The sequence below is a fragment of the Dendrobates tinctorius genome, unplaced genomic scaffold, assembly GCF_039654945.1.
Source record: "Dendrobates tinctorius isolate UK_male_01 unplaced genomic scaffold, ASM3965494v1 ptg000014l, whole genome shotgun sequence".
Lineage (NCBI taxonomy): Eukaryota > Metazoa > Chordata > Amphibia > Anura > Dendrobatidae > Dendrobates > Dendrobates tinctorius.
This window is the reverse complement of record NW_027361682.1, coordinates 8,214,139-8,224,123: the sequence shown is the minus strand read 5'-3', so window position 1 is coordinate 8,224,123 and position 9,985 is coordinate 8,214,139. Positions and strand designations below refer to the sequence as shown.

Genomic DNA, 9,985 nt, shown 5'->3' with positions numbered 1-9,985 from the left:
GGCAGCTGAAGAGAGGGGTCTCATTTTTATCGTTACTGAATGGCTACATTTCCCCCCATCCTGCTTCCCAGTGTCACCCCAGACTGCGCCTGTCACCTCGCTTTCACACATCACCAGGACAGGATCTGAGGAGGGGAATGGGGTCTTTGCATGCAAAGTCTGGATCAGAACAGGCCATCGTTCAGCAGAAATGTTTCCTGGATTTCTGTGGTGCTGTCACCCTGCTCCTCCCCCATATATCTCCCTCTGAGCCCCCCCATAGACCAGCACACTGCTCTCCTGAAATACTCTGTGCTGCTGTCACCCTGGTCCTCCACCATACATCTCCCTCTGTGCCCCCATAGACCAGTATACTGCTCCCCTGAAATACTCTGTGCTGCTGTCACCCTGCTCCCAGAATCCTTGCTGCCTGTCATCCTCAGTGACCGAAGACCCCATTCCTCACCTCAGATCCTGTCCTGGCGATGTGTGAAAGCGAGGCGACAGGGGCCTGATGTATGGTGGAAGGAGCAGGGTGACAGCAGCACAGAGTATTTCAGGAGAGTAGTGTGCTGGTTTATGGGGGGGCACCCTGTTTGGTGCCAAGGATTGTACATAGAGCGCTGTGTTTTATACACATGGATGGACCGTCTGCTTGTCTGCTCCACAGAAATCCAGGAAACATTTCTGCTGATTGATGGCCTGTTCTGATCCAGACTTTGCATGCAGGAAATATGGGAAGCAAGGTGTGCCACAGTCCGCGCTGCTGAGTCCACAAAATCACCTGGGATGCAAGATGTAACAAAGTACTTCTTTATTCCTAAAGAAGTACTTTGTTACAACATCTTGCATCCCAGGTGATTTTGTGGACTCCGCAGCGCGGACTGTGGCACACCTTGCTTCCCATATTTTCTGGCAGTTTTTCCACGTTGGAGTGGTCGGTGGAAGTCCTGCAGCAGCTGATACTGTGTTATGTCTTCAAGCCAGTTGTGGGTCACACAACTGGAATAGGTGAGTGGAACTGCATTATACCACTCACATTGTAGTGTCACTAGTGATAGGGCACTATTGCGCCTCTTGTTCCCCCACCCTTTTTGTATTGATATAGACTTTGCATGCAAAGACAGTCAGTAACTTTGCAGGTCCCATCAAAATGGCTGCTCACTGTGTTCCTAGATGTCATCCTCTCTTTTAACTTAGCAAACATGCAGAAGGGGAGGAGAGGAGTGACATCACACCCATGTCAGCAGATTCCGCCCATAATTACTGCAGGGCAGTAATGTGAGCTAGTTGTACACTAGGTTTTTGTTCAAATTTCAGTAGCTGCTCCCCCTAGTGTTAACAAGTGGAAATGCCAAACTTTTTAAAATTATTTTTCATATTTTGCAAAATTAAAAACAAATGATAATATTTTTTAAGAAAATGTAAACATTAATTCTTTACATTTTTTCAATTGTTGAAAAATTTTTTTTGGGATGGCACCTTCCCTTTAAGGACAAGACTAATCGCTGGGTTTTTCCCCTACCCTTTCGAGCTACCAGGGTAAGACTCACAAACAATCGTGAACAAGCCTTGTCCAGATTCAACTCTCTCCAGCGCACACTTAGCAACAAACCGGAGTTGAAAGAACACATTGTCACCTTTATGAGCAAGATATTCCATAATAACCATGCAGTGCTAGCATCTCCCTTAAAGGAAAACAAGGAGTGCTGATACCTATCCTTATTCAGAGTATATCACCCATGGAAATCTAAGCAAATTAGAGTTGTCTTTGATTCAAGTGCCAAACATCAAGGCATATCTCTCAATGATATCCTCCTCACGAGTCCTAATCTTACAAACAACCTAAATACCAAAGAAAGGCTACTAATGTTACAGCTCATCCATTGAATTAACATATAAACAAAAAAAAATGGAACCAAGAGCGATAGATAAAATAAAAAAATATTTTTTATTATTATCCAAAATTGGGTAAAATATAAATATATAACAAATTAGTCACAAAAAAAAAATATGAGGGAATCAGCAACACCCAGTTACAACACACATATAGGTAAAAAATAAAAATTGCAGTTTATAAACAAAGGCGTGTAAAGGTATCACCCAACACAACTATATATATATATATATATATCCTTCAATAGAAAAACATAATTTGTTCACAATGCTCATATGAAATGCAGTAGTGCATAAAGGTCATATTTCACGAGAAGGCCTACAAATGAACAAAGAAAAAGGTATATAGAAAAGTATACATACATATATATATATCTGAATTTATCTATATATATTTTGATTATAGGAGCACAATAACTTCTAAATATTCATATAAAGTGCAGTAGTGCATAATACATTAGTCCAAAAACCAGACTAAGTCTGGTGCATAAAGAGAAGTATGGTCCTATATCAATCACAACTGCTATCAAAGGATATAATAATATCCACCAGTCTGAAAATATCTATTTCTATAGTGGAAAAGTGATCCTAAAATAGGAGCTGCTAATTAACCAAAGATATAATAGTATTCACCAGTCTGAGACGCCCCCGAAGAAGCAAGAAGCGAAACGCACGTTGGGGTCCCGTAGCCCACGCACCGATAGGTCGGTACTTATTTGCAGGCTCATTACTTATCTTTGGCATGTAATTGGCTCTATCTCTCTAAACAATAACCTTCTCTCACGCTGGTTTATAGCCTCCTTGTCTATGGTTAATTAGCAGCTCCTATTTTAGGATCACTTTTCCACTATAGAAATAGATATTCTTAGACTGGTGGATATTATTATATCCTTTGATAGCAGTTGTGATTGATATAGGACCATACTTGTCTTTATGCACCAGACTTAGTCTGGTTTTTGGACTAATGTATTATGCACTACTGCACTTTATATGAATATTGAGAAGTTATTGTGCTCCAATAATCAAAATATATAGAGATAGATAAATTCATATATATGTATACTTTTCTATATACCTTTTTCTTTATTCATTTGTAGGCCTTCTCATGAAATATGGCGTTTATGCACTACTGCATTTCATATGAGCATTGTGAACAAATTATGTTTTTCTATCTATATATATATATAGTTGTGTCGGGTGATACCTTTACATGCCTTTGTTTATAAACTGCAATTTTTACTTTTTACCTATACAGTTGTGGCCAAAAGTATTGACACCCCTGCTATTCTGTCAGATAATACTCCGTTTCTTCCTGAAAATGATTGCAAGCACAAATTCTTTGGTATTATCTTCATTTAATTTGTCTTAAATGAAAAAGCACAAAAAGAATTGTCCTAAAGCCAAATTGGACATAATTCCACACCAAACATAAAAAGGAGGGTGGACAAAAGTATTGGCACTGTTCGAAAAATCATGTGATGCTTCTCTAATTTGTGTAATTAACAGCACCTGTAACTTACCTGTGGCATCTAACAGGTGTTGGCAATAACCAAATCACACTTGCAGCCAGTTGACATGGATTAAATTTGACTCAACCTCTGTCCTGTGTCCTTGAGTGTACCACATTGAGCATGGAGAAAAGAAAGAAGACCAAAGAACTGACTGAGGAATTGAGAAACCAAATTGTGAGGAAGCATGAGCAACCTCAAGGCTACAAGTCCATCTCCAAAGACCTGAATGTTCCTGTGTCTACCGTGCGCAGTGTCATCAAGAAGTTTAAAGCCCATGGCACTGTGGCTAACCTCCCTAGATGTGGTCGGAAAAGAAAAATTGACAAGAGATTTCAACGCAAGATTGTGCGGATGTTGGATAAAGAACCTCGACTAACATCCAAACAAGTTCAAGCTGCCCTGCAGTCCGAGGGTACAACAGTGTCAACCCGTACTATCCGTCGGTGTCTGAATGAAAAGGGACCGTATGGTAGGAGACCCAGGAAGACCCCACTTCTTACCCCGAGACATAAAAAAGCCAGGCTGGAGTTTGCCAAAACTTACCTGAAAAAGCCTAAAACGTTTTGGAAGAATGTTCTCTTGTCAGATGAGACAAAAGTAGAGCTTTTTGGGCAAAGGCATCAGCATAGAGTTTACAGGAGAAAAAAAGAGGCATTCAAAGAAATACACGGTCCTACAGTCAAACATGGCGGAGGTTCCCTGATATTTTGGGGTTGCTTTGCTGCCTCTGGCACTGGACTGCTTGACCGTGTGCATGGCATTATGAAGTCTGAAGACTACCAACAAATTTTGCAGCATAATGTAGGGCCCGGTGTGAGAAAGCTGGGTCTCCCTCAGAGGTCATGGGTCTTCCAGCAGGACAATGACCCAAAACACACTTCATAAAGCACTAGAAAATGTTTTGAGAGAAAGCACTGGAGACTTCTAAGGTGGCCAGCAATGAGTCCAGACCTGAATCCCATAGAACACCTGTGGAGAGATCTAAAAATGGCAGTTTGGAGAAGGCACCCTTCAAATATCAGGGACCTGGAGCAGTTTGCCAAAGAAGAATGGTCTAAAATTCCAGCAGAGCATTGTAAGAAACTCATTGATGGTTACCTGAAGCGGTTGGTCGCAGTTATTTTGGCTAAAGGTTGTGCAACCAAGTATTAGGCTGAGGGTGCCAACACTTTTGTCTGGCCCATTTTTGGAGTTTTGTGTGAAATGATCAATGTTTTGCTTTTTGCTTCATTCTCTTTTGTGTTTTTTCATTTAAGACAAATTAAATGAAGATAATAATACCAAAGAATTTGTGTTTGCAATCATTTTCAGGAAGAAACTGAGTATTATCTGACAGAATTGCAGGGGTTTCAATACTTTTGGCCACAACTGTATGTGTGTGGTAACTGGGTGTCACTGATTCCCTCATATATATATATTTTTTGTGACTAATTTGTTATATATTTGTATTTTACCCAATTTTGGATAATAATAAAAAATAATTTTTTATTTTATCTATCGCTCTTGGTTCCATTTTTTTTATTTACAAACAACCTAGTAGGAGTGTTAATGAGGTTCCAGAAAGAGCCCTTTGACATCACTGCCGACATTGAACACATGTTCCACTGTTTCATAGTCAGAGAGGACTATATGAATTTTCTCAGGTTCCTGTGGTACAAGGAAAATGACCCCAGCAAAGAGATGGTGGAGTATCGCATGAGGGTGCACGTATTTGGGAACAGACCTTCCCCGCAGTGGCAACCTATGACCTGCGAAGAACCGCACAAGAAGGAGAGTCCAAATATGGAACAGACGCCAGAGACTTTATAGAGAAAGACTTCTACGTAAATGATGGACTAAAATCTCTACCCACAGAAGAAGAGGCGGTCAACCTACTCAAGAGGACCCAAGGTATGCTGTACCGAGCTAAGCTTAGATTACACAAAATTGCTTCAAACAGCCTGGCTGTCATGAGAGCCTTTGAGTCAAGTGACCATGCACCAGGATTCAAGGACATAGACTTGGGACCAGACTGTCCGCCTGTGCAGAGAAGCTTAGGCTTGAGGTGGAACCTGTCAGTCGACACCTTCAGTTTCCAAATCAACTGTGCAGACAAACCATTCACTAAACGTGGTGTCCTGTCAGTGGTGAATAGCTTATATGACCCACTGGGATTCATAGCACCGATAACCATACAAGGTACACCCCTTCTGAGACAGCTTTCCGAAACCGTCAAGGACTGGGATGCCCCACTCACTCCTGATAAGGAACCAAAATGGGAAACCTGGAAGCAGTCCTTGTGTGCCTTGCATGAGATCCACATATCGAGATGCTACACCAGAACCTCACTTGCTGCTAGCACTAGGAAGGAACTCCATGTTTTCTCAGATGCATCCATAGACGCCATTGCAACTGTTGCCTACTTGAAGGTGGCGGGACCCGACAATCAAGGTCACGTTGGGTTCGTCTTCGGCAAGGCTAAGTTGGCTCTCAAGCCTGACCACACTATTCCCAGGCTTGAACTCTGTGGGACCGTACTTGCAGTAGAACTTGCAGACATTATACAGCATGAGCTGGTCACCAACATAGACGACGTAGAATACTACAGTGACAGTAAGGTTGTCTTAGGTTACATCTACAACCAAACAAGGCGCTTCAACGTGTATGTCAGTAACTGCATCGAGCGAATAAGGAGGTTCTTCCAAGCCTGAAGAATGGCACTATATCCCATCTGAACTTAATTCAGCTGACCATGTCACTGGACCTATGTCTATAAGTTCTTTTGCTAACTCTTCTTGGCTTTCAGGTCCTAAGTTTCTGTTAGAACAGAAGGGAAGTGAACGTGTCCAGGAAGTCTTCAGCATCCGGGATCCGGATGGCGATCCAGAAGTCCGCTCCGAGGTCAGTGCTCTGGTGACGAACACTAAACCAACCTCCAGCCTCGGTTGCCAGTGCTTCGAACGCTTCTCCAATTGGATCAAACTGGTCAAGACTATCGCAAGGTTAGTCCACATTGCGAGATCTTATCACAACTCACGAGGAGACAAAGACTGTCACGGTTGGCACGTCTGCCATAAACCACTCTCTACCATGTACATTCCTGTAGGATGAACCATGAACAGAACACTGCCCTAGTAATTCGTTCATCGGATTACTGTTGGGTCAGAGACAGTTTGGCCTAGTGCGGCTTCTCCGATCCGAAGATGGGTTTCCTTTGAATTTTCTCAGGAACTGACTTAAAGACATTTGTCTATCTTGCTTGTTGTTATTATTCCATTGCATGCATATTTGTATTTGTTTTCTAGGTTATTGAACTCTATTTAAAAAAAACCCAAAACATTAATATAGTGAAATCCCCTACGGAAATTCAGATGGGGAGTGTATTGTTCCGACTAAGTTATGCTTCTATGGTTTCTATAGATTATTATTTCCGTTCTGTGTATAATTGTCTTGCATTCGCTCTGCTGCCACCTGCTGGTCTTTTTTCTGTATGGCAGCCTGTAGGTAATTAATCCTTATGCATGCCTTCCACTTCCGGTTCAAAGCTCAGCTCTCCTCTTCCTCCTTCTAGCAGCCATTGTTAGTTCCACAAGTATTATGTGTGATCTATATGATGGTGGTATTGTGTATGATCCGTATGATGGTGGTATTGTGTGTGATCTATATGATGGTATTATGTGTGATCTATATGACGGTATGTGTTATCTCTATGACGGTATGTGTGATTTATATGACGGTATCATGTTTGATCTATGTGATGGTATCATGTGTCATCTATATAACGGCATTATGTGAGAAGTATATGGCGGTATTATGTGTGATCTATATGACGACATTATGTGTGATCTATATGACGGTATTATGTGTGACCTATATGACGGCATTATGTGTCATCTACACTGCTCAAAAAAATAAAGGGAACACTTCAACAGAATATAACTCCAAGTAAATCAAACTTCTGTGAAATCAAACTGTCCACTTAGGAAGCAACACTGATTGTCAATCAATTTCACATGCTGTTGTGCAAATGGAATAGACAACAGATGGAAATTATTGGCAATTATCAAGACACCCTCAATAAAGGAGTGGTTCTGCAGGTGGGGACCACAGACCACATCTCATTACCAATGCTTTCAGGCTGATGTTTTGGTCACTTTTAAATGTTGGTTGTGCTTTCACACTCGTGGTAGCATGAGACCGACTCCACATCCCCCACAAGTGGCTCAGGTAGTGCAGCTCATCCAGGATGGTACATCAATGTGGCAAGAAGGTTTGCTATGTTTGTCAGCGTAGTGTCCAGAGGCTGGAGGCGCTACCAGGAGACAGGCCAGTACACCAGGAGATGCGGAGGGGGCCATAGGAGAGCAACAACCCAGCAGCAGGACCGCTACCTCCGCCTTTGTGCAAGGAGGAACAGGAGGAGCACTGCCTGAGCCCTGCAAAATTAACTCCAGCAGGCCACAAATGTGCATGTGTCTGGACAAACGGTTAGAAACCGACTCCATGAGGATGGTCTGAGTGCCCGACGTCCACAGATGAGGGTTGTGCTCACTGCCCAACACCGTGCAGGAGGCTTGGTATTTGCCACAGAACACCAGGATTGGCAAATTCTCCACTGGTGCCCTATGCTCTTCACAGATGAAAGCAGGTTCACACTGAGCACAATTGACAGACGTGACAGAGTCTGCAGATGCTGTGGAGAGCGATCTGCTGCCTGCAACATGCTTCAGAATGACCGGTTTGGCAGTGGGTCAGTAATGGTGTGGGGTGGCATTTCTTTGGAGGGCCGCACAACCATCCTTGTGCTTGCCAGAGGTAGCCTGACTGCCATTAGGTACCGAGATGAGCTCCTCAGACCCCTTGTGAGACCATATGCTGGTGCGGTTGCCCCTGGGTTCCTCCTAATGCAGGACAATGCCAGACCTCATGTGACTGGAGTATGTCAGCAGTTCCTGCAAGATGAAGGCATTGAAGCTATGGACTGGCCCGCACGTTCCCCAGACCTGAATCCAATTGATTACATCAGGGACATCATGTCTTGCTCCATCCACCAATGTCACATTGCACCACAGACTGTCCAGGAGTTGGCGAATGCTTTAGTCCAGGCCTGGGAGGAGATCCCTGAGGAGACCATCCGCCGCCTCATCAAGAGCATGCCCAGGTGTTGTACAGTAGGGAGGTCATACAGACACGTGGAGGCCACACACAATACTGAGCATCTTTTCCTTGTCATGAGGCATTTCCACTGAAGTTGGATCAGCCTGTAATTTGATTTTCCACTTTGATTTTTGAGTATCATTCCAAATCCAGACCTCCATGGAATATTCATTTTGATTTACATTGATAATTGTTATGATTCATTGTTCTGAACACATTCCACTATGCAATGAATCCAAATTTGCAACTGGAATATTTCATTCAGAGATATCTTGGATGTGGTATTTTAGTGTTCCCTTTTTAGTGTTCCCTTTTTGAGCAGTGTATACGGCGGTATTATGTGAGAACAATATATCGGTATTATGTGTGAACTAGAGCGAGTACAATGGAGGGCAACAAAAATTAACAAAGGGTCTGCCGCTGTTACACCTGGCCCCCGTCCTGGCGCTGCGTCCAGGCCTGCTGCTGCTCTCCGTTCTGGGTACTCACCTCGAGCCTCTCATGCTGCTGCTCAGCGTTCAGTCCTTCCTCCTGCCTCCTCCTCCTGGCGTCCTGTGAGGAGATCTGTAGCTAAGGCTTTAAGGGCCCGCCCGCCCGCTCTCTTGCCTTCTTAAAGGAGTGGCGTGCATTATTCAAAAAATACAATTAACCAATGGCAGCGCACTGGCTGCTATTTCTGGCCTCTCCTCCATAGGGAGAGCGCCGGAGCAACGAGTATCTATCATTGCTACATCCGGTTCTCATGCTAACCTGTCTGCGCTGCATCTGCAGTCTCTGTGCATTGTCTAATGCTCTCTGTTTCCACAGCATATCAGTATCCTGTGTTACCTGGTTATATCAGCAACCAACTGGGCCTAAGCCATCCCGTTCCACCTACAGCCATCCGAGTCCAAGGACTTTGTGAAGGTCATTGAAACTGACTCCTTACCAATTAACCGGATCCAGGACCCAGCTCATTACGTCATTACGGACTCTGCTGTAACTGTTATTATCCCTTTTGGTCCCGCTGGGACAGCTGCCACGTGTTGCGGGGCTAACTGGAGGTAGCACCTGTGTCCTCTGGGTATTCCATTCTGGCCCTGCCTGAGGGGCTTTACTATGGGTACCCGGGGCTCACTAGTCACGCCCCCTTCGGAGCCCCCCGGACCGTAGTTCCGAGGTTCCACTTAAAAAATAAAAGCGAATGTGAACTTCACCATCTCTGCCTCCGCTTCCATTCGTTACAACTACAATACCCAGAGAGATTAGCAAAATTAGGATTATTTAGTCTGGGAAAAAAATGACTTTTTTCAGCCTTGCTTGCTAACTATGGCAGTCTTATGTGTGATCTATATGGTGGTATTATGTGAGAATACAATGGCGGTATTATGTGTGATCTATATGACGGTATGTGTGATCTATATGGCGGTATTATGTGAGAACTATATGGAGGCATTTTGTGTGATCTCTGTGGTGGTATTACG

General features: G+C 43.5%; 1 protein-coding gene across 1 annotated transcript; it reads left to right on the top strand.

Moving 5' to 3' along the window:
* Nucleotides 1-5,063: 5,063 nt before the first annotated feature.
* LOC141074190 (uncharacterized) lies at nucleotides 5,064-9,715 on the top strand. The gene is made up of 2 exons (XM_073561743.1): nucleotides 5,064-6,367; nucleotides 9,330-9,715. The coding sequence occupies exon 1, from the start codon at nucleotides 5,279-5,281 to the stop codon at nucleotides 6,074-6,076; it is 798 nt and encodes a 265-aa protein (XP_073417844.1). The 5' UTR covers nucleotides 5,064-5,278; the 3' UTR covers nucleotides 6,077-6,367; nucleotides 9,330-9,715.
* The last annotated feature ends 270 nt before the right edge of the window (nucleotides 9,716-9,985 follow it).

Coding starts and splice junctions, on each gene's coding strand:
- LOC141074190 (XM_073561743.1), top strand. CDS start 5,279: ATGCTGTACCGAGCTAAGCTTAGATTACACAAAATTGCTTCAAACAGC.